The sequence below is a fragment of the Mobula hypostoma genome, chromosome 7 (assembly GCF_963921235.1).
Source record: "Mobula hypostoma chromosome 7, sMobHyp1.1, whole genome shotgun sequence".
Taxonomy (NCBI): domain Eukaryota; kingdom Metazoa; phylum Chordata; class Chondrichthyes; order Myliobatiformes; family Myliobatidae; genus Mobula; species Mobula hypostoma.
The window spans coordinates 112013119-112037365 of record NC_086103.1 but is presented as its reverse complement, the minus strand read 5'-3'; the positions used below and the strand labels follow the sequence as shown (position 1 = coordinate 112037365).

Below are 24247 nucleotides of genomic sequence, written 5' to 3'. Positions count from 1 at the left end.
AAGTGTGCCAGATTCCTATCCACCTAGTGTGTTGAAATGTCTTAGCGAGTTTAGATTTGGAAGTCTCTAAGCTACTATTCTCAACTACACAAATAGATTATGTAGTTTGTTCCATATGTTCACGGCTCACTATGTAAAGAAATGTTTCCTGATGTTAGTCTGAAATCTCCCTTTAACCAGTCTCCACCTCTGGCCCCGTGTCCTTGTTGATGGATTAAATTTGAAGTAGCAGTTCGCAGCCACCTTATTTATACCCTTAATCATGTCTCCTTTCATTCCACGTCTACTTAGGCTAAAAATATTTAATCCTTTCATAAAAAGGTTTAATTCTTTCAAAAAGACTTAATTCCTTCATGCCTTTGTGTAGCCCAGAAGTTGTTGGGTTCATCACTAACTTCAGTGTTTATTCCAGGCCTTGGTCTGCAGAATCATAGATGGAGGGTGTAAGTCAAGCAGACAAGCAGCTATTGAAAAGCATGCCACTTTTTAAATGTTTGTCACTCAACTGGTATGCCAGAGTCCAGCTTTCTTTCTTGACTTTGCATGATTTGTTTCTGTTATGTGGAAATGTGACTCAAGTTAGTGAGAAGATGAGTGAAGCAGGGAGCCCCATACAATCACACCTAAAGCCAAAGGAAGTACCAGGATGTACAACTCTACCAGGTTTTAAAAAAAAATATTGTACATACACGCACACCCATATATTTTGGAGCTTCACATCTTCAATTCTCTGGGCCTGATGGTCCACGGGTGTCCAGTCCCTATAATGTGTCTGTCCTCCATCAAGAAAACCTTAAAACTCTCCATTTCTTTCTCAACAAAAGATGCAGCCATTTCCTGCCAACGCCACTCTCCCATATCTGACAGAACTTGTCCTCACCCTCAACACTTTCTCCAAACTCAAGGGGTAGACGGGCATCTGTATGGGCCCCAGCTATGCCTGCCTTTTGATTGACTACGTCGAACAGTCCATGTTCGATACCCATGCAGAGCTCGTCAATTTCATCAACTTTACCTCTAGCTTCCACCCTGTCCTTTAATGTGCTTGGTCCATTTCTGACACATCTCTCCCCTTTCTCAATCTGTCTCCAACTCTTGGAGACAAAATATCTACCAACATTTTTGCAAACCTGTCTATTCCCCACGACTATCTTGATTATATCTCTTCCCACCCTGAATCCTTTTATCAGTTCCTTCATCTCTGCTGCATCCGTTCCCAAGATGTTATCTTTCTTCAAAGGACAGAGTTCACTTCCTCCATCATTAATGTTACCCTCACTCACATCTCTTCCATTTTCCGGATATCCATGCTCACCCCATCTTTCTGCCATCTTAACACAGAAGGAGTCCCCCTTGGCCCCACCTACCACCCCATGAGCCTCCACATTCAACACATTTCTCTGCAACTTCCTTATCTTGAAGGGGATCCTACCACCAAATAAATCTTTACCTCCCTGATCCCCTCTCTCTGTGATTCCTCATTCATTTGTCTCTTCCCACTCATCTCCCTCCTGGCACATATTCCCTGCAAACGACCAAAATGCTACATCTGTCCATTTGCCTCCTCCCTTACCTCCATTCAGGGTCCCAAACAGTCCTTCCAAGTGAGGCAGCACTTCACCTGTGAATCTGCAGGGGTCTTCTATTGTGTCCAGTGCCCCCCGTGTGACCACCTCCTACCTTGGTGAGACCCGGCGCAAACTGGGGACCGCTTTCTTGAGCACCACCACTCCATCTGCCAAAAGCAGTCTTCCCTGGTGGGCAACCATTTAAATTTGTATCCCTATCCCTGTTCTGACATGTTGGTCCATGGCAATCTCTTTTGCCCCACCTGGGTAACCTCCAATCTGACAGTGATTCTCCTCCCCCTCCTTCCCTTTCTATTCCCCTCTCTGGGCTCTTACCTCTGCTATCTGCCAGTCACCTGCTGGTGCCTCCCCCCCCTTCCCCATCTTCCACTGTCCTTTCCTGTCAGATTCCTTCCTCAGCCTTTACCTTTCGCACCCACCTGGCTTCACCCATCACCTTCTAGCTATCCTCTTCCCCCTCCCTCCATCTTTTTTATTCTGGTGTCCTTCTCCTCCCCTCCTCCCCCCCCCCACCACTTTCCAGTCCTGAAGAGTCTTGGCCAGAAAAGTGAGACCCTATGTTCATTTGCTTAGATGCTGCCTGATCTGCTGAATTCCTCCAGCATTTTTGTGTGTGTAGCTCTGGACTTCCAGCAGCTGTAGAATCTCATGTGTTTCCTGTTTTCTAGTTGATTGTTTGAGTTATTCTGTTTTGAGTTATTTGTTCCTGCATCATTTTTGAGATGAAAACATACCTGTAGTAGTGCAGTAATGAAAGATTCTAATTACCTCTTAACAAACTTGTGCTGTTCTGAAGGTGAAACATCTGAACTTCACTTTTTTGCCTAGCTTCAGTTACATATACTGAAAACCTTGTACTTGTACCTGTACCTAGCAAAATTTTCACTTTATTTTTCTCCTGTACTCTCTTACACCATGGAGTCATAGAGTACAGGAACCACGCTGATTTTTTTTCCCTATCTGAACTATCTATCTGCCTTTAACTCTAATAGGACTGTATCTTACTATGCCTTGCCAATTTAAGTGCTTTTCAATGTTACTGCATATGCTTCTACAATTTTCTCCTTCTCTCCAGGGTAAACAAACCTAGTGTATCCAGTCTGTCCCCATGACCAAGGTCCTTCAATCCAGGCATCAACCTGGTGAATCTTCTGCATGCTCTCCGATCCATCTCCATCCTTCCTAGAACACAATGACCAGAGCTTCGTGTGGTAACCAGTGTTTTATGAAGGTGCAATATAACATCTCTGCCTTTGTTTCATGGTTTAAAGTATGAAGGCAAGCATGCCATATAAGTTCTGCCTGTGTTATTACTTTCAGGAAAATATTGACTGAAGTCCAGATCCCTCTATCCATCAACATTCCTTAGCACCCTACCATTTACTTTTTGTGTCCTACTCCTATTCAGCTTTCCAAAATGTGTCCTATTGCACTTCTTTAAAATTAAATTCCATCTGTTACCACTCTAGAAGTTTCCATCTGATCTTTGTGCAGCTTTAGCCTTGGACAACGTTCCTCACTATCCACAACACTATCAATTTTCATGCCATCTGCAGACCTCCTCCGTAAGTCACATCTATGTAATTAACATGCATCACAGATAGTTAGGATCCCAGCACTAAATCCTGTTCTTCACCACTGATCACAGCTTATTTCCACCTGCCATCTTTTGTATCGTATCACCAAGCCAGTTTTGGATCCAATTGATCAGCCTTGCATCCCATGTCCCATAATCATCTGGATGAGCCTACATTGTAGGCTCTGTTACATCTGGAGATTTTGTGGTCTGGATGTTCTTCTGAAGTCACTTGGGAGGTGAAGGCCATTTATTATGTGTAATAAGAACAAAGCAAAAACAGAGCAAAGTGGTCGCAGCCATCTTGTATTTAAAAACTAGCTCAAAATAGAAAGATATAGACCTCCATGATAAGTAACCTATGAAGTAGCCGTAATCAAGTGGTGTGACATTGGCTGTAGAAACACTAGAACATCACAGAAACATCTATACTGCAATTACTAGAAAATTCACTGAACAGTTGTATGGGTGACTACATGTAAATTCAAGCAAGCATAGGAAAAGTTAAACTGAGAAAATAATTTTGCACTAATCCACAGACCTTACTAAAATACGGTTAGACAAACATACACTGTATTGCTTTCAATTTTCTTAGTAACTCTTCCAAATTAAAATTCACGTTATTTAAGTGGGATTTCCATCAGACAAGGTCATGCTGACTATCACTGATTAGCCCCTGTTTTTCCAAATATAGATAAGTTCTATTGCTTGGAGAACTTATGGAAGAAAATCCTATCTCTCATGTAGGGTTCTGTGGCTTTTAATTTACAGGTTTACTACTGCTGCCCACCTTAAATACAGGAGCAACATTAGTTATCTGACAGTATCTTGAAACCTCACCTGCTGCTTTAGGGGTCCAGCAAGCTGCCTCCTCACTTCCTATCACACCCTTGGATAGATTTCTTCTGGCGTTGGTTATTTATCCACCCCTAAGTATTCCATGACATCACACACTTAGTATTTCCTAATTTTGATGTGTTCTGGGTTATCCACACTTTTCACCCTAAACTAGTCATTTTTCACAGCCACGATGAATACAGATGAGATGTATACATCTAGGACCCTTCCACATCACCTGGCTCCACACAACATTCCCACTTGGTCCTTAAGGTGAATCACTTTTTCCCTGGCAATCCTTTGGTTTCTCATGCACTTACAGAATACCTTATCATCCTCCTTAATCTCACTTGCCAAGGATATTTCATGGCCCCTCCTTGCCCTCCTAATTCCATTCTTAAATTCTTTACTCGTGAGTTACTTAATTGCAATTGCCAAAGTCTGTCATACACTTTCTTTTGTACCCTGACCAAATATTCAATATCCTTCATCACCCAAGGTTTCCACATCATGCCACCTTTGCTTTTCATACTTACTGGAATATGCTGGCTGTGCACTCTTAGAAAGGCACCCAGTTATCAATAATTGTTTCAGCTGCAAGCGTAGACTTCCACTCTACTTTCCCCTGTAGATTATGCTATTGAAACCAAGCTCCCCAAACCCCTTCCCCCACACCCAATTCAAGCCTCTCCTCTCTTTCCAAGAGCTGCCTTGAATTATGTTTACTGCTCCCAATGTGCTTTCCCTGTCCGCAAAAACAACTTGAACACAGTTAATTCTGCCTCTTCTGCGCCCGTTGCACAAAACCATATTGGGAAAATTAAAATCTCACACTACTATAATCTTATTGCTCCTACAGACTTCTGCTATTTGCTTATAAGACCATAAGACAAAGGAGCAGAAGTCGGCCATTTGGCCCACTGAGTCTGCTCCGCAATTTTATCATGAGCTGATCCATTTTCCCATGTAGTCCCACTCCCCCACCTTCTCACCATAACCTTTGATGCCCTGGCTACTCAGATACCTAATCAATCTCTGCCTTAAATACACCAATGGCTTGGCCTCCACTGCCACCCGTGGCAACAAATTCCATAGATTCACCACCCTCTGGCTAAAAAATTTTTTTTCACATCTCTGTTCTGAATGGGCGCCCTTCAATCCTTAAGACATGTCCTCTTGTACTAGACTCCCCCACCATGGGAAACAATTTTGCCACATCCACTCTGTCTATGCCTTTCAACATTCGAAATGTTTCTTATATAGCTCTTCCACTAATTCTGTATAGTATAACCCCCACAGAGTGATTGCCCCCCTCTTATTCTCATGTTCTGCCCCTATAGACACATTGGACAATCCCCCCCCCCCGCCACCTGCACTACTACTATATCTTTTGCCTTAGTGTGTCAGTAGAAAAGAGCTAATTTTAGATTTCCAAACAACATTTTCCAAAAAGTTAAATGTTACAGAGAAACTTTTGTATTTTGTTCAAGAAAGTAGCATTAAGTACTCAACCAGTTTTCAAATAAAAATTTGATGACTTTGTAGGTATTTAGCCCAGTGCATGATTAAACAAAGAGAACAAATGGGTGCCAGTGATCAATGACATAATGAGTTGAATGAACCTAACTGATTCATTGAAACACAAATGGGTGTAGAAGGAACCAGGCTGGGCGAAGGACAACCAAACTAAAAGGTGAGGGTGTGGCAGATGTGACAGTTTGACCTTCAAATCATCAATTCTTACATCATGGCAGGAGTGAGCATAGCAACAAGACACAAGGTGATCATCCTGCATAGTAAAGTCTCTCCCGAGCAGAAATTTTGTGACAGACAGGAGTTTCAGGATGTGCTGTCCAAGTTCTTCTGAAGCAGCAAAAAGAAATGGCCAATGTTGAGGACCAGAAACACAGTGGTTGATGATGGAAGCTGAGTGCAGTATATGAAAGATGTGTCAAACTGATGTCCCTTCTGAGTGGGAAGAAATCCAGCACTGCTATCTGCTCTGCACTCTTCAGAAACAAATGGAACCCAAGTACACCCCTCCACTGTCTGAAGTAGTCTTATCAGAAGTGGTCTTCATTTCTGGACTGATGAGGCAAAATTAGAAATTTTTGGCTCAGACAGGAGACAATTTGTCCCTAGAAAGGCTGGAAAGCGCTACATGGATGAGCGTCTGCAGCCAACAGTGAAACATGGTGGAGGTTCCCTGCAGGTTTGGGACAGCATTTTTGCAAATGGAATTGGTGATCCGGCCAGAACTAATGTTGAGAAGTATAAGCAGATTTTCATCCATCACACAACACCATCAGGGAGGTGTCTGTTAGGTACCAACTTCATTCTGAAGTGGGGTGATGATCCTAAACTCAAGGCTAAGGTCATAAAGAACTATCTTTAGTGAAAAGAGGAGCAAAGAGTTCTGCAACAGATGGTATAGGTTCCACAGAGCCCTGACCTCAATGTTTGAGGCTGTCTGGGATTACCTGCAGAGACAGAAGCGAACAAGGCAATCAAAATCTGCAGCAGAACTGTGGCAAGTTCTCCAAGGTGCTTAGAGCAACATATGAGCCAATTGATGCAGATTTAAAGGAAAAGGGTGGTGACACCAAATACTGATTTAGTTTCTTTGCTGTTTACTGCACTTTAGAAATTTTTTTTGAAATTTAGATATCTAGAAACTGGTTCAGCTCGCTGCTCCCCAGAGTTTAGTCGTTTCTGCGCTGAACTGAGGCTGTGGCTTGAAACTAACAAACTCCTGGACTGGCTGTGGACCCACTTTCGTGAGCTTCAGTTCTGTACGTTGCTTGCTTTTATTGTGGGCATGATTTCTTTTTTTCTCTGCATGTTGGATGTTAGGTAGTCTTCCTTTTTTAATGGGTTCTATTGGATTTCTTTGTTTTTGTGGCTGCCTGTTAGGAGACAAATCTCAAGGTTATATGATGTAGGCATGTACATTGTACTTTTCATCTCATTATTTTGAAAGCATCTTTGCTTTACAGAAATATTTTTGTATCATGTGCCTAAGACTTGCACAGTACTGTTATCTCCTTTCTTTCTGTATCTGTGGTATGATTAACTTGTCGACATTTTTTTTTACCTCCTGTATGTTTCATAGAGGGATTAAGCACAGCTCAAAGTGCTTTGCAGCCTGTTAGGAGCTGCGGTTGCATTTGGGCATACTTCCCCCAGGTAGAATCGCCAGGTACATTGGGAATGTTCAAATATGGTTAATGTCATACATGACTTCAAACTGATCTATGCTTTACAACTGTCAGGTGCTTAGTATCTTCACTTTAATTCTTTGTTGCTATCCATTGATATTACCATAATTTGGATGTACAGTTTAATATTTATATCTACAGTACTTTGATTTAAGTTGTAAAATATTCTAAAATGTATGCTAGTTTAATCATATTCATACCTTTAATTTACTTTTCTTACCTTGGTTTTTGGGGGGGGCGGTGCGGTGTTCCCGTTTTGAAGTTTGATCAAGAACAAACCATGCTTTCTCACGGAACAGTGCAGCTCCAAACCATTTTTTGTACATCCTTGATTAAAAAGTCTCTGACTCTCCTGAATAAAATATATTTTATGCCTAATGCCATTTGCAGTGAGCTGCCTACCTTGTCTGTGGCTGGTTGGATTTACAGTAGATTGTAAATCTGTGGTCCACTCCTTGGCAAAATTATTCATTGCACAAATGCCGCTTTGTTTTTGTGCAAAGGCCTGTTATTAGTTTTAAGGCAAAATTAATAAAGATGTGACTGCTTAATGGAATTACTTTACTCCTTGAAAATGACAAAGGATGGATTGAATATGTCAACTTTGCCAGAGGGAGAAGAATACAATAGGTGTGGAATTAAAGTGTTAGAATAATTGAAGGTTTGACATAGCCTGCAAATGTCTGCTGGAGCAATTCCCTAATTAATGGACAACTGCAGTTGGAGTTTTTGACTTTTATGAAGGTGATCCCATCTGCCCCTCAGGATATTGTCGGAGTAAATTGGAGCTGAAGTTTACAACAAGCAGCTGTAGGGTCAGCATTTACCATTGCTGTTGCATTCTGACAAATCTTGATTACATTTGTTGGAGTTCATGCAGAAAGATGCATCTAATCCTTTACTGGATGAGAGTCCTGTGAAGAAGGGACCCGCGGTTTAATTCCACCTCCCCCACCACAAAGGATATTCCAAGATCTGCAGATACTATTGACACCAATAAAAGTCTGATTAACCTGATACATGGCCTTTAAAACGTGAACATGGCAGTTTGGAAGATCTAATATTATTAAAGGTCTTTGCACGTTCATAACAGGTCTGTTGTGGGCTTTAATAGGAAATGAATCTTTATTCTTCCTCCCAGTAAACTGAGTGAGATTATATGGACCAGTGTAGGTACAATTTTCTTTACTCACTAAAGGACAGCTCCATTGTGGTCATACAAAGCATTGTTCTGTATGTTTGCAAGAACAAGTGCCCGTTCACCAGCTGCTGGCCATTCCAAAGCTTTTCCCTCCATTATTTTGCTTCCTTTTCAAATAACTACCAATTCCATTTTTAAGGCTGTTAGGATGGAACCTGGGCCTGCTTCACAGACCTAAGTCAACAACCAAAGGAAGCTCCCTTGCAGCTTTGATCTCACGCCTTCACCCTGGAGTTGGGCACAATATCATGCTATCTTACAATTTTTAAATATTTATAACATTTGCAGATTGAAAGACATGAAATAGATGCAACTTGTTCTTTGAAAGTTGCTACACTGAAACATCCATTTACATGTGTTTTAATGAAAAGCAAGTAAAACAAGAGTAAAATAATCTTGCCAAATCCTTTCCTTCACATCTGTAAGCTAAGAATCCCCTGTTTAATCAGTGTAGCTTCTGAGCTTGTGTGAGGTTTTACTTGGCATGGGATTGAAAGGTCTGTTTCTCCAGCATGGTGCTGCTGAATCTCAGCAAGACTTGCCTCGTTGGCTGCAATCATGATGCTGTCTGTCCCTCAGTAAGACTTGCATTTCTACCAAGTTTGAGAGAGCCTGGGATTCTGGTCAGAATGGCTGATCACCAGCAGTTTCCTCTTCAACCACTAACCTCGGCTAGGAAAGCTTGCCCTCTCATTTCCTCTGTCGCTTGAGGTAATATAAAACTCCCAGACAGTGTGTGTTTCTCTGTAACCTTGTCACCAGTTGAACCAATAGAAGTAAATTTATCAATTTTCTTCTGGTAGTTGTTCATTTTGAAATCATTTATTGTGCATTACTTAAACTAGTAGGAGCTTTTATGATGCACATTTGATTGGTGGGTGCGGTAGAGTGATGAGGAAAGGATATTTGCTGCACATCTGTTTTATTTTCTTCTTGGCATCATTCACACAAATCTTTATAGAGACTGAGTGGGAAGATCAATTGAAGACAAAGATCAGAACAGATATTATTCTGAATGGTAGAGCAGGCTCAAGAGAGCTTTGTAACCAATGCTGATTATGCCTTGTTACACACACACACACTGGCTACTTTATTAGGTACAGGACTGGAATCCGGCCACCCACTTCAAGGTTTGACATGTGCGTTTAGCAATTGCTCTTCTGCACATCGTTTTTATAACGAGAAGTTATTTGAGTTACTGTTGCCTTTTTGCCAGCTTGAACTAGCCTAACCATTCTCCTCTGACCTCTCTTACTAACACAGCACTTCTGCCCACAGAATTGGTGCCTACTGGATGGTTATTGTTTTTCACGCCTTCCTCTAAACTTGAAACTGTGTGCGTGAAAATCACAGGAGATCAGTGATTTCTAAGGTGGTCAAACCACCTGTCAGACACCAACAATCATTCTGTAGTCAAAGTCACTTAGACCACATCTCTTGCCCAACCTAATGTTTGGTCTGAGCAACAACTGAACCTCTTGACCATGTCTGTATGCTTATATGTTGGGTTGATGCCACATGATTGGCTGAATAGATATTAGCATTAACGAGCAGGTGTACTTAATAAAATAACCACTGAGCATACATTACTATAGTTTCTGCTCATGATTGTTCCACTATGAATTCCCTAAAATGCCAACACAACTGACCAGACCAGCAGTGTGTTCTTGGATTTTATCAAAGTTTCATGGATTTTTAAAAGGGTGCACGCCTGATGATTCTGCTGTCGTGTTCTATAACCAAAGGAAAAAAAAACATAAATTAGAGCTAATGAGATTTCGTGACATAGCAAGTGGTTAATATGAAAGAGCGGTGGAAACAAACTCAAGAAATTAAAGCAAAAATCTGTGGGAGGGAAAAGCTAATCAGCTCTTCAAAAGTGAACTGAATGGCTTTTTCTGTTATTGTCATGTGTATAAGTGGCCAGCCGGTAGTACAGTGGCACCTGCATCGCACTTTGAGGTAAGTGGCCCCGGGTTCAAGTCTGGCCAACTCCCTGCACACTTCCCATCTGGGCTGGGTTAGACATTAAGCTAGCAACTTGGCCTTGTTAAAAAAACAGACGGAAATGCTAAGAAGCAGCAAGGTTGATGCACAGGTGCAGTGACAAACTTACTGCAGCAGCATCACAGGTACACCATCATATAAGCAACATTCTGAAGAGAAAAGTAAACCTAAATGATGCATTTTTTTTTACAAGAAAGAATCTAGTTAGAACAAAAAGAGCAATGTTAGTCAAAATGGTTTATGGTGGTCATAGTGTTGCTAAACCATTAGTGATTGGGCTTCAGCTTCAGTACCTCCTGCCTGTTGGTAGCAGTGAAAAGATGGCACGGCTGGATGGATGTTGTCTCGATTTGAGCCCCCTGTAGGTAACTACCAGTGGTGGGGAGGGATGTGCCTGTGATGTATGGGGCAGAGTTCTCTGCAGCCTCTTGTATTTCTGTGCATTTGAATTGCCACGCCATACCACGATTCAGCCAGTCAGGATACTTTCCAGAGTGCACCTGTACAAGTTAGTTAGTGTTTAGTAACAAGTTGAACCTCTTTGACTTCTAAAGGAAGTAAAGACATTGGTAAGTTTTCCTTATGAGTGCATGTATGTGCTGCGCCAAGGTCAAGGACAGGCATCTGTTCAGAGGTTTCAACTGCTGACTTCTACCAGTGCCAATGCCCATGCCCCAGTGTAGACGGGCATATGTTCACCTTCCTTCCCTTTCCTCAAGTCGACAATTAGTTCTTTAGTTTTACCAACGTTGAACGGAAGGTTGTGGCAGCACCACTCCAACAGGTGTCCTATCACTCTGTAAAGCTGAGTTATCGCCACTTGTGATTCATCCAACAACAGTCGTGTCATTGGCAGATTTAAAGATGGCATTGGAGCTGTGCTTAGCTAAGTTATCATGTGCATAGAGAGTAAAGCAGGAGGTTAGGCGTGCAGCCTTGAGGCACACCTGTGCTGATGATCAGCATGGAGGAGATGCCATTCTTTCATGCCATTCATAGAGGAGATTGCCAGTCTTCATTGTGGTCTGCCAATAAGGCAGTGGAATATTCTGCCACAGTGGGGTTGGTGGGGGGGGGGGGGTGTACAGAGGCCAGGTCTTGAAGCTTGATGTTTGGATGAGGTGGTTGTGTTGAACACTGAGCTGTAGTCCATGAACTGCAGTCTGACGTGAGCTTCAGATTCTTAAATGAAGAACGGTGACATTGGCTGAGGTTTTAATGTCCAGCGTGTTTCACTGCCTTTGAGAGATGTGTAGATGATAAGAAAAGGAGGAAAATCAGTTTTGCTTATTCTAGGTACAAATAAGTAGTGATTTAAATATACAATTCTGTATTGCTATTTATAACATTTCTAATTTAATGCTGGGGGTGGCAGGGTTGAAATGCATCTCTACCAAAGGAGGTGTAAGGTGCTGCTTCCCTCCATTAGCCTACAGGTAACACATGCTTAGCCCCCCATCATGGTCACGTGAAGCCATAGGAGTCGGTGGTGGGTGGTGGTATGAGTAGCTGTTGCATATCACAAGCCCTGGTTATGTGACAACTGATGCCAGGCAGACAATCTCTGAAGAGTATTGATAATGGCTGGGGTCACCCGAAGAAGGCAATGGCAAACCACTTCTGTAGAAAAATTTGCCAAGAACAATCTTAGCCACGGAAAGAACATGATCGCTTATGGCATGGCACATAACGAGCAAACAAAATTTAGTGCTATAGAATTACTTGTTCTTTCATGTGGATTTGAAGTAACTTTTAACATATGAACGGGGCACGATTGTGCAAGCACGTGAAGGTCGGCCTGTGAGAACAGCGGGAGAGTTTAAAAAGCGAGCAGATTAACGGAGCAGGTGTCGTAGGAGCGGGCGATGGAGTAGTGGGAGACAGAGTAGGAAGGCTTTGGCTTGAGAGGCTTTGATGAGCAGAGGCTGAGGACGAGCTTACTCCCAGTGAGGTAAAGTCGGGTAAGCTCCTTTGGGGAGGGAACATCGGGTGGGGGCGGGGGATATCAACTCAGACCATGAGAGGCCTGTGTCGGGCATTTTCATGCCTTATAAGGTGCAGATTGGAAATCTGTGTGGGACGCCACTCCTCGCACAGACACTAGACCAATATGTGATTAAGTGCCTTGCTCAAGGACACAAACATGCTGCCACAGCTGAGGCTCGAATTAGCAACCTTCAGATCACTAGATGAATGTCTTAACCACTTGGCCACGTGCCCAACTCCTTTAATTAATCTAATTAACTTAGGTAATGGAGGCAGCAGTTAGGGCAGTCATATGCTCCATTTGCAGTATGTGGGAAGTCAGGGCGAGCACAATTGTCCCTGATGACTACAGCTGTAAAAGATGCATCCAGCTGCAGCTCCTGACAAACCGAGTTAGGGAACTGGAGCTGGAGCTGGATGAACTTTGGATCATTCGGGAGGCAGAGGCAGAAATAGACAGGAGTTTCAGGGAGACAGTCACCACTAAAAGTCAGGAGACAGGTAGCTGCGTGACTGTCAGGAGAGGGAAGGGGAATAGACAGAATGATCAGAGCACCCCTGTGGCTGTTCCCATCAATAATAAGTATACCATTTTGGATACTGTTGGTGGGGATGACCTACAAGGGACAAGTTGCAGTAGTCGCGTCTCTGGCACTGAGACTGGACCCTTAGCTCAGAAGGGAAGGAGGGAAAAGAGGAGAGCAGTAGTGATAGGGGATTCGATAGTTAGGGGGACAGATAAGAGGTTCTGTGAGAGAGATCGAGAATGCCGGATGGTCTGTTGCCTCCCTGGTGCCAGGGTCCATGATATCTTGGATCGAGTTCTCAATATTCTCAAGAGGGAGGGTGAGCAGCCAGATGTCGTGGTCCATGTAGGAACTAATGACGTGGATAGGAAGGAGGAGGAGGCCCTGCAAAGAGAGTTTAAGGAGATAGGTGCAAAGTTGAAGGACAGGACCTCCAGGGTTGCAATCTCTGGATTGCTACCCGTGCCGTGTGCTAGTGAGGCTAGAAATAGGAAGATAATGCAGCTAAATACATGGCTAAGCAGTTGGTGCAAGTGGGAGGGCTTCATGTTTCTGGACAATTGGTCCTTGTTCCAGGGAAGGTGGGACCTGTTCCATAAGACCATAAGACAAAGGAGAAGAAGTAGGCCATTCGGCCCATCGAGTCTGCTCCGCCATTTTATCATGAGCTGATCCATTTTCTCCTATTTAGTCCCACTCCCCTGCCTTCTCACTATAACCTTTGATGCCCTGGCTACTCAGATACCTATCAATCTCTGCCTTAAATACACCCAATGACTTGGCCTCCACTGCTGCCCGTGGCAACAAATTCCATGGATTCACCACCCTCTGACTAAAAAAATTTCTTCGCATTTCTGTTCTGAAAGGGCGCCCTTCAATCCTTATTCCTTATGCTGCGTGCATTTAAATATAGCACCTTAAGACCAGTATTTGATACTTTTTGCTTTGATTTCACTGCAACTTTATTGCACTGCAACTCATCCCAATGGCTACAAATTTGCCCCATCACCTGCCTGTCTTTCCTGACATCTTTACTGCTCACTATCTTAAATTTATTTCTGTTTTCCCCTTCCTCCGCTCTATCATTCCGGTTCCCATACCCCTGCCAAATTAGTTTAAACCCTTCCAAACAGCTCTGTTAAACTTTCCCGCCAGGATATTGGACCCCTTCGGGTTCAGGTGTAACCTGTCCTTTTTGAACAGATCATACTTCCCCCAGAAGGGATCCCAATTATCCAAGAATCTGAAGCCCTACCCCCTACACCAGTCTCTCAGCCACGCATTCATCTGCCTGATCCGACTACTCTTGCCCTCGCTAGCACGTGGCACAGGTAGCAATCCCGAGATTACTACCCTGGAGGTCCTGCTTAAACTCCTGGAAATCTCTCTTCAGGACCTCCTCCTTTGTCCTATCTATGTCATTGGTACCAACATGTACCAAGACAACTGGCTGCTCACCCTCCCCCTTTAGAATATTCAGAATCCATTCCTGCCCTGGTGTTAGCCAAGTCTCTGTAATGGCCACTACATCATAATTCCATGTACGTATCCAAGCTCTCAGTTCATCACCTTTGTTCCTGATGCTTCTTGCATTGAAGTACACGCACTTTACCCCTTCTACCTTACTACCTTTCCACCATTTATTCTGCTTCTCTTTCCTCAAAGCCTCTTTATATGTTAGACCTGGCTTTACTCCATGCACTATACTTGCAGTTCTCGCATGACCTTTATCCTCCTCCACCTCACTATCTGCTCTAACACTCTGGTCCCCCTCCCCCTGCAAATCTAGTTTAAACCCCCCAGAGCAGCGCTAGCAAACCTTCCCGCAAGGATGTTAGTCCCCCTCCAATTCAGGTGCAACCCATCCCATTGGAACAGGTCCATGGCTTTAAGGTAAGGGTTGGGAAGTTCAAGGGGGATATTAGAGGAAGGTTTTTTTACTCAGAGAGTGGTTGGTGCATGGAATGCACTGCCTGAGTCAGTGGTGGAGGCAGTTGCACTAGTGAAATTTAAGAGACTAATGGAGGAATTTAAGATGGGGGGTTATATGGGAGGCAGGGTTTAAGGGTTGGCACAACATTGTGGGCCAAAGGGCCTGTACTGTACTGTTCTATGTAAACAAGTACTGTATGCATGGATGAACAATTAAATGAAGATTTACCAAAAACATTTAATGTGGTTTGTGTGATGTATCGAATTATTCTATATGTGCAGTCTGATTCCTGCAACAGGCTATCATAAAATTATGTTGTATTTTTATCTGGGCTATTTACCATAATGTGGATTGGATAGCCTTAATAGAACAATGGGATGTAGAGTAATACCTAATACAGTGTCTTGTAAAAGTATTCAGTCCCCAACCCTTTGTTCACATCAATGAGTATTGCAACCAAGAATTTTGATCAATTTAACTGAGAATTTTTTTTTGTGAATCGCATGCTTCTTTTTACACAGTAATACTGTATTTCCCCCCAAAATACAGGGGCAATTGTTAAGCATGAAAACTAAAAATTCAAAAACTGAAATGTCAGCAGTTCAAAAGTATTCATCCCCCTTTGTTCAGTACTTGGTTGAACCACTTCTTGCAGTTATTACAGCCAGTAGTCTTTTTGGAGAAGTCTCTATTAGCTTTGCACAGGGTGATGGAGCAAAATTTTCCCAATCCTCCTTGCAAAATTGCTGAAGCTGGTAGTTGGGTTGTGGTGGTGGACAGAAAACTTGAAGTCTTGCCAGAGATGTTCAGTTGGTTTAGGATCAGGACTCTGACTGAGCCACTCAAGGACATCAATTTTCTGTATTTGAAGTGACTTTGTGGTGGTTCTGGCAGTGTGCTTTGGGTCATTGGGTCATTGACCTGTTGAAAGACACACTTCCTTCCCATTTTAAGCTTTCTGGCAGAGGCTAGCAGGTTTTTATCCAGAATCTTTGTATTTAGCAGCATTCATCTTCCCATCAATCCTGACTGGATTTCCAGTCCCTGCTGCTGAAAAGCATCCTCATAGCATGATGCTATCTCCACCATACTTTACAATAGGGATGGTGTTATCTGGCTGATGCTCAGTATTAAATTTCTGCCTCACGTACCACTTAGTGATGAGGCCAAAGAGTTCCACTTTAGTTTCAGCTGATCACAAGATCTTTTATCTTGTAACTGGTGCTTATCAAAGTCTTTACGGGTAAGAATATGCTTTTATTTAGTAGCCAGGGCAGCTTCCTTGCCACTGTTCCATAAACAAGGTTATTGTGCAAGGCCTTAGAGATTGTGGAGCCATGAACTTCATCTCCAGTTACAGGCTCTGACTTCTGCAGCTCACTCGGAGTGACTGTTGACATCACAGTAGTCTCTCTTACAAGTGCCATTCTTCTCCAATGACTATATTTAGAGGTCAGCCTGACCTAGGCAGTGTGGCTGTGGTTTCATATTTTTTCCCCTTTTCCATGATGAAGTGCAATGAGCTGTGAGGTATATTCAGTACCTTTGAGATGGTCTTCGTCAGATACATGCTTCTCTATTATCATTTCCCTGATTTGCCTTTAATTCTCTTTTGCCTTTATTTTGGTTTGGTCTGTTGAAAATTTGCCATACTGTAGAACTTTACAGGGAGAGAGGTTATTTATTCTTATGAATTCATTGAAAACCAGTGATCCTCCAATTTCACTGGACAACAAATTTTTCTAGAAGTGTTGTCTTCCTCAGAATTTTTAAAAAATTGATAGACCGCCTGAAGCTGAACACAAATATAATTTCAGATTATTTGTATTGCATAGGAATTTGGAGAAACTAAGTGACTTTTATTGAATATAATATGTGTAGTTGCCTAATGGTGCTGTCACTTTGCAATAGTTGAATTTAAACTGAAAATGTTTTGGTGATTTTCATTTGTACTTGATGTCTGAGGCTTCTCACTTAAGTGTCCCAACAATAATAAGATGGCATTGATGGATTCCAGTTGCCCTGATACCATTTCTCTGTGACTGCAATGTCCTGGTGAAACCTTTCACCATGCTCGTCACCAACAGCATCGAGATTTTCTGGAGGAAGTCTTAAGTGGGAATGCAGAAAATGAATCTTTAGTGACATGTTGTGCTTAATGGTATTATATGCTTGAAGCTTGTCGTCAGCCAGCTGTATGTAGTTTGGTGTTCTGTAGTTACCAAGAGAATTTTCAACAATGTCCTTTAATGGCTTCTATACGATTTTCTCCGGCCCCACTAGAAGCTCTTCAAATTACCTGTCACTGACCTATTTAATTTGTGGATCAACAACAAATGCCAGCCTTAATCTTGGCATCAGTTATTCTAACTTTAATTTGAAAGAAATAACAAATATAAGCAATTTTTAAAAAAGTCTGATCGGGAAGTTTCATGGTGACTTTCATGATCAGCAGCCCAAAATCCATAAGGTCCACCAACAAGTATTCAGGAGGTAAAATCTTTGTTGTCCAGTGTTTTCTGCATCAACAAATTGGGTGAGGAAAGTTAGCATAGAAATTACAAAGGCAATGAATACTTTTTCAGCCTCTCAATTTTCATTTTTAATTTTTAGTAAATTGTTGACAGGTTTTGGATTTTCTCTTGATTTGTCATGATGCACAATGTTTTTGTCGAATAGCTAAAAAAAAATTTCTGCCTCAATATATTCTTAGTTCAATATAAATATACAAAATTAGGCAGAAAATAGTTGAGGGCTGAATACTTTTCAAAAGCACTGTACGTTCCTCATTGGATTTCAACAAACCAATTAATTCCCTACTGGTCCAAAAGATTTTGAGCTTCATCACAGGCTGTTCTTGAGGCTTGTGGACCATAATTTATTTCAGGAGAGAAGATTTGCAAGAAAGAAGATAAAACAGTGGGGAGTTGATTTGTACTGATGGAAATAAATATATATATTCACACAAAGATTTGGACTTGCCACTGAAGTACAGGCACAATAACAGTGTCTGATAATTTTATTGTGTTTGAGAGAGCTATATATGTATATATGCACCCTACCGTATAGGAGAAGATTTCACTATTTCAGCCAAAATGATGATGATTACCAACTGGCATCAGTACTAATTTTGTAATTTTTAGGTAGAGCACATAACCTGCCCGATTCAGGTTCATTGAAACAATGCAGAAAAGGTTATTGATAATCTCATTAGCATGTTCTCAATGCAACTGTTTTCAGTAAAGCTGAGAAGGGCTGCTGAGCAACAAGTGTTCAAATTTTGAGTTGAATTAGCCTTTCCATATTTATACTGTAAAATTGAAAGTTTCATACTGTCAGGGTAACAAGTTAGCACAGTGTAAGCATTTTTATTTCAGGGAAAGAAAATTGCTCCTCGGGTATGAAATAAGTTATAACTTTTTTTTAGGTTAGAGTTTGATATTTCAAAGGTACAATTTAATGTCAGGGAAATGTATACAATGTAGATCCTGAAATGCTTTTCCTTCGCAACCATCCACGAAAACAGAGGAGTGCCTCAAAGAATGAATGACAGTTAAATGTTGGAACCCCAAAGCATCTCCCCCCCCCAGCTTCCCCCTCCCACGCATAAGTGGCAGTGAGCAACAATCCCCTCCCTCCCCGCCTCACCGGCAAAAAAAAGCATTGGCACCACCACCAAACACTCAAGTGTGAGCAAAGCAATAGCAAAGATACAGACTTGCAGTTACCCCAAAGACTTTGCGTTTCACCTAGTATTCGACATACCGCAGGTTCTCTCCCTAACAAGGGAGAAAGAGGTGTCTCCCATTTTCCCAGCAAGCGGGCAGACATAACAAACAACTCGCTGGTTCATGATAAAAGTCTATTACGTCACTTTTTTCGAGCTCTGTGCCTGAAGATCACAAAGATCCTGGGTCTCTAGGCACACAGCAGGTATCCGGACTCCCCCAATGACACATGGGTTTCCTGTTGTGACACCGACCCTCGATCTGCCCATCTCCAGAGCCCCTCTTAGGCCAAGCCTTTGATGTGCCGAGCAATGCCAGTTATGGAACCCCGAGAGCAGATCCAATTCCTGTAAAGAACCGTAGTTAGCGTGTAACTGCAGTTCAGGGTCTTCAAAAGAACCCTGAAAGTGAAAAATAGAGATTTTAAAGATGGAAATAGAGCTGTTTCCGAAGATGCGAGCAAAGGAATCGTCTTTGTGTAGTTTTTGACCAAATCTTTCTATGTGACTGGTCTAACATTGGGTGGCACGGGTTAGCGCAGCACTTTACAGTACCAGCAACAGTTCAATTCCTGCCGCTGTTGGTAAGGAGTTTGTACGTTCTCCCCACGACCGTGTGGTTTTCCTCTTGGTGCTCCGGTTTCCACCCGTGGTCTGAAGACGTACCAGTTGGTAGGTTAACTAGTCATTGTAAATTGTCCCATGATGAGGCGAGGGTTAAATCAAGGGTTGCTGGGCAGTGCGGCCATAAGGGCCTATTCCATGCTGTATCTCCATAAAATAAAATAAAAATAAATCTAAAAAGCATACAAATATTACGCAGCATTAAGGAGCATAGTTCGTTAAAATAAGTTGTTCAACAGGAACAAAAAGAATGGAAAACTTCTACACACAAAATGTTGCACTGCCCCTTTCAGGCAAGGACCTGTATCAAATTAATTCCATGTACAACCACCTGTTTACACAGTTATGCTTGAGTGAAAATCCTGCAGACAGGGGTGATTAATGCATTTTCAGAAGACAAAAATGTTCTTTACCAGCATCTCACTCCCTAACATGCAATTCAGTCAGGTTCTGGAACCAGATTTTTGAATGACTGACCAGGAGAAGGAACAACTTTTGACATGATTGTTCTGAGCAACATTCACTGCGCCACTGTAATTCTGAATATAAGCATTTCATTATTATGAGATCTCCCCAGATTGTTCCTTCTCTGAAATTCCGCTGATTGTATTGAGGCAGGAACATCATTATCTCAATAAATCCAATTCTTCCTTGTCCATCCAGTTCTACTTTGGAGCCAATGACTAGATGTTAGATTTTGCTTTTTGATCTTCTCCTTGTGAGCTTGCTTGTCCCCTTTCTCACTCCTTCCCTCTGACTCCCCATCTCTCCGACCCAAAGGGATGGATTTCATTAATGCCATTTTAATGAATTTACTCCTTCTAATGCTATGCGGCTAATATTTCAATACGGACACTGTTATCTATAGTCAGCTGAATAAACTTAACATTCTGCGATAGTATACCCCTGCATTTGTACGCACAATTTCTAGAGGGATTGCGTAGGTAGTTGCAACTTTTTTTTCGGTTGTTTTTTGCTACTGTTGGGTAAAATGCATCCTTTCATGCATTTTTAAGACATTACATTTTTAATAACCCCATTATGATAAAAAGGGAGAATAAGTTGATTGTGGGAGTATCTGAGAACTTAAATTGCATGCCTCTCTTTCAGAAAGCTTCAAACTCTTTCCAGGTTTTTTTTATTCACCAACTTGCACTGAGAGGTTGTTTATTTAACAGTCTGGCAGGGTTAAAACCCACTACAACAATTGTGGGCTTTAATCTTTTATTTCTTTATCCTTCCCCCATTACTTCCCTTTCCAAGTTGTTATAGTTCCTAATGAGCTCCATTTGGTTTCTGGTCATACTTTTGTCAGTTTAAGATGACAATTCCCCATGGGTAAGAGTTAAATGGGATGGGCCATCTCTACCAAACTGAAACAATGTAGTACTGTGTTATGCTTATTAAAAGGATAACATTTATCAATAAGGCCTTACAGCCCTCAGTTTCTACCCCCAAGTTTATAAACTGGATTGAAACTTTGACCTCATTTGCAGAATATGCGGATACTAGTTAATTCCAGTCCATAGGGCTCAGTCACTGGCTGCACCTGAATAGAATATTGCAAGTCTCAAAGCTATGTATGGATTAATTCCAACAAGATATGCTCTAGTAATCTGCCTTTATACTGTTGTGTGCAACACCTTTGCCTAAATACACAACTTAAAAGATTTAGCAGTACTTAGTTTCTTTGTTTTGATATTTTTTTTCATTTTAAACAAATTTTGGGAGGGTGTTTTTATTATTATTTTCTGGTAGTCATGTAATTGTTGAGCTTGCAATATTTCACTCTGCTTAGCAGCCCACCATAAATTCCTTTACTTTTTGTTCAGGCCCACTTCCCGAAGGCTGGGAACAAGGCATGACCCCAGATGGGGAGATTTACTACATAAACCACAAAAACAAGACCACATCTTGGTTGGACCCAAGGCTTGATCCTCGCTACGGTAAGTAAGCCTTTGCTACAGGTAATGCTTGACTTGTTTTTTAAGCTGTCGAGCCAAACTTTGTAGTATTCTTTGTGGAAAATTTTTAACAAAGCAGATTGCTGTGTTTTGTTGTGCTAGTGTCTGACTGGCGAGAGCTAAATCAAAACAGTGTGCAGATCACTGAGCAGGTCAGGCTGGGAGGATATAAACTCTTTGAAGCTTTACAAGTATTGACCCTACGACCACTGTGGGCCCCAAATTGGAGAGCAGCTTTAACTCTTCCTTTGCCAGAGATCTGAAGCGTGTATTAACCACTACAGTGTATGCTTTTTAACCATACCAACCTGGCTCGCCTTTTTAAGATAAACCTTGTAATCATTTCAGAGTGATGAATAAATCTACCTATTTTAATTCCTGGCAGTTACTCAGCTTTGATTCAGCAGTTAAATCAAGCGCTTAATCTTCGTTGCTTTCAGTCCGGTTGCATGTTAGGACCTTTGGGTGTAACGACGACTCTTGGGGAATTATGGTGAAGGAAGAAACGTAACTTGCTCCTTGTGTATCTATTGATGAGCATCTCTTTGCTTCAGAGATTGGTTATATAGCCCATTGATGTGCTCAGTATTTCATTTCTGCTTTCCCAGTTTGGGCCCACCACTTGTGCGTTTGCGTTTAGTACTGCCAAAATATCCCAGACACACTTGAATACGTGCCAAGTCTTTCTTTGCAGTCGGATACTTAATCTTTTCCAGGCCCTTTGAGTCAAAGAGCTCAAGTGTAACTGAAAGCAAAACGAGAGGTGGGGGGGGGGGAAGCATGTGTGCTGTTGGAGAATAGATCTAAACAAGCCTAAATAGAGACAGGCTGTTGTATTGAACTTGAAAGAGTTTCCCTCCCACATGCGAGGTCAGGGACTTATTGTGGTTTTTATTTATTTTGTTCTGCAAGCCAAGAACATTTTTATAAGTTGCTAACCTTCATTGGCAGGCTGAGCACACTTTGTGCAGCCAATATACTTTGTGTGTGTGTGTGTGTGTGTGTGTGTGTGTGTGTGTGTGTGTGTGTATATATATGTCTGTGCTCCTTTCACTGTTCAGCATTACTAGGTGTAAATTCTAATGGCCAGAACTGAGCGAAATAGATGTGATTCTGTGCTGCTTCTAGTGTTAGAGAATTGGGTGCAATGTCATTTCTTTAATTATCTGGTTAACCATTACTGGATTTAGAAAAATATTGAGCCAGTAAAACAATTCAGCCATGTAAAATATGGAATATAGAACAACCAACACAATAGAGGCCATTCGGCTCACAATGTTGTGTCGACTTTTTAATCTACTATAAAACCTACTAAGGTATTGTTACATCCTGCAGTAGAACTTGTGCATCGTATTGACTCTGCCAGTCCAGCACTCAAGATGGTATGTGGTATTGTAAGTTAGTTTTGCAGACATGGATAACTGTCCCTAGTTTGGGTTCAATAATTCGAACGCAAATTGCAGCCATTTCAGATGTTTTTCCAAGACTCTAAATTTTCACATATTGCTTATTGCCAAATAAAAAATCTGCCATTAACTTAAATGTAAGCATTTCAGATGATTACATTCTCCTTTATAAAAATTTATAAAGATAAAAATATTATGCAATTTCAATTAAAAAGTTTTCTTTACAAAATTCAAGCATTTTAATCTGTAAAACTACTGCAGTAACTTTAAATTACTGAAGTTCTTTTAAAAAAAATTGTACCAACATTCTTGTTTAGTACAGAGTTTAGTTTCTTTGTAAATGGAAGTAACTCTTATATTCAAGAGTTTTTAATGTATCTTTTACTTGTAGCTACGAGAGAGTTTACTTTTTGAGTCTCCCTAAAGAAAATGTGTGTGTAGTTAGTAAAAACTTTCAGTAGTAACCAGTTTACCCCTGGGGGTTTTGCTGGTCTTAACAAAAAGGCCTTGTTTCAACAATCTGCTTTCAAAACTAGTGCAAAAGATAACTAAGTAAATTTGAACTTTTTTTTTACTCATGCTTAATATTCTGATGTTTTTACATCAGTTGTATGAAGTTTGGCTAAATAGAACTGGGAAATAATGAATGGCATCAAGGACACATATATTGAGAACCCCCTGAACAACTCGTATACCTACCAGAAAGCTTATGGAAAATGCTAAGCTGCCACATTAAAGCATTGAACGGACTGTAAAATCACATGTAGCAATGTACAAGCATTGGGGAAGGAAAGAATAGAATCTGTAAACCTGCCTTTGGATTCATGCATGCTGTTTCAGGAGGAGGAAAGTGGATATGTTCTGAATCCTTAATGTAATGATAAACGAAAAATTAGTTCCCTTGAACCAATTGCTCAATAGTGAGGAAGTATCTTGTTTCATGGTGGTCTGCAGTAAACCATAATAGTCTGGGTTTTGGCCTCATACAATTTATAGCCAAAGAATTGAAGGAAACAGCATAATTATTTCTGCCATTTGTATATGAAACATGGTAGTGGAAACACAAAATTCTAATCTGCTTATTTTAGTAAATGTTTCTAACCATTATTGCATGACCATCTGCAATAAAGCATAATAAGTTCCTGTGAAACTGGCATATTGTTGGAAAACTATTGATACAGAACAGCTAAGCATTATATTGGAGAGAATGGGGCAGAATAGTTAAATAATCAATTGCACTCTTTATATTGTTATATTTAATTTCTTGAGTAATATGGAAAAATAGTTTTTACTGCTCCTGTAAGTTTGAAAATCATGCTGATCTAATACTGAGTTAATAAGTGAACATTTGATTCCACCTCACTGAAGGGCATGTTGTGTGTGTGTGTGTGTATATATCTAAAGAGGTGATTGCTTGGGCACAACTGTAGCCATATTGCGCTGTAGATCAGTTGGTATAACAAGCCTGAACTAGAAAGTCGAGGCACATTATAAAAAGGCAGCACCACAATTTTGCTTCAGAATCAAAAATTTAATAGTTTATTATCAAAGTTCAAATTACATACAATATGTCACCGTATATAAATCCGAGGATCACTTTCTTGTGAACAGACAAAGTAAATCCAAGAAACATAATGAAGAAGGCACTCAAC

At 41.3% G+C, this 24247-nt stretch overlaps 1 protein-coding gene across 4 annotated transcripts in view; it reads left to right on the top strand.

Annotated features, from left to right (window-relative positions):
- Positions 1–24247, top strand: part of yap1 (Yes1 associated transcriptional regulator) — a 158560-nt gene that overhangs the window by 83309 nt on the left and 51004 nt on the right. For 2 of the 4 annotated variants that reach the window (XM_063053794.1, XM_063053795.1), the window contains exon 3: positions 21058–21171. The exons of the other annotated variants lie outside the window; for them this stretch is intronic. In XM_063053794.1, the coding sequence (XP_062909864.1) occupies positions 21058–21171 (114 nt within the window). The remainder of the gene's footprint in view (positions 1–21057; positions 21172–24247) is intronic. 4 annotated transcript variants of the gene reach the window in all.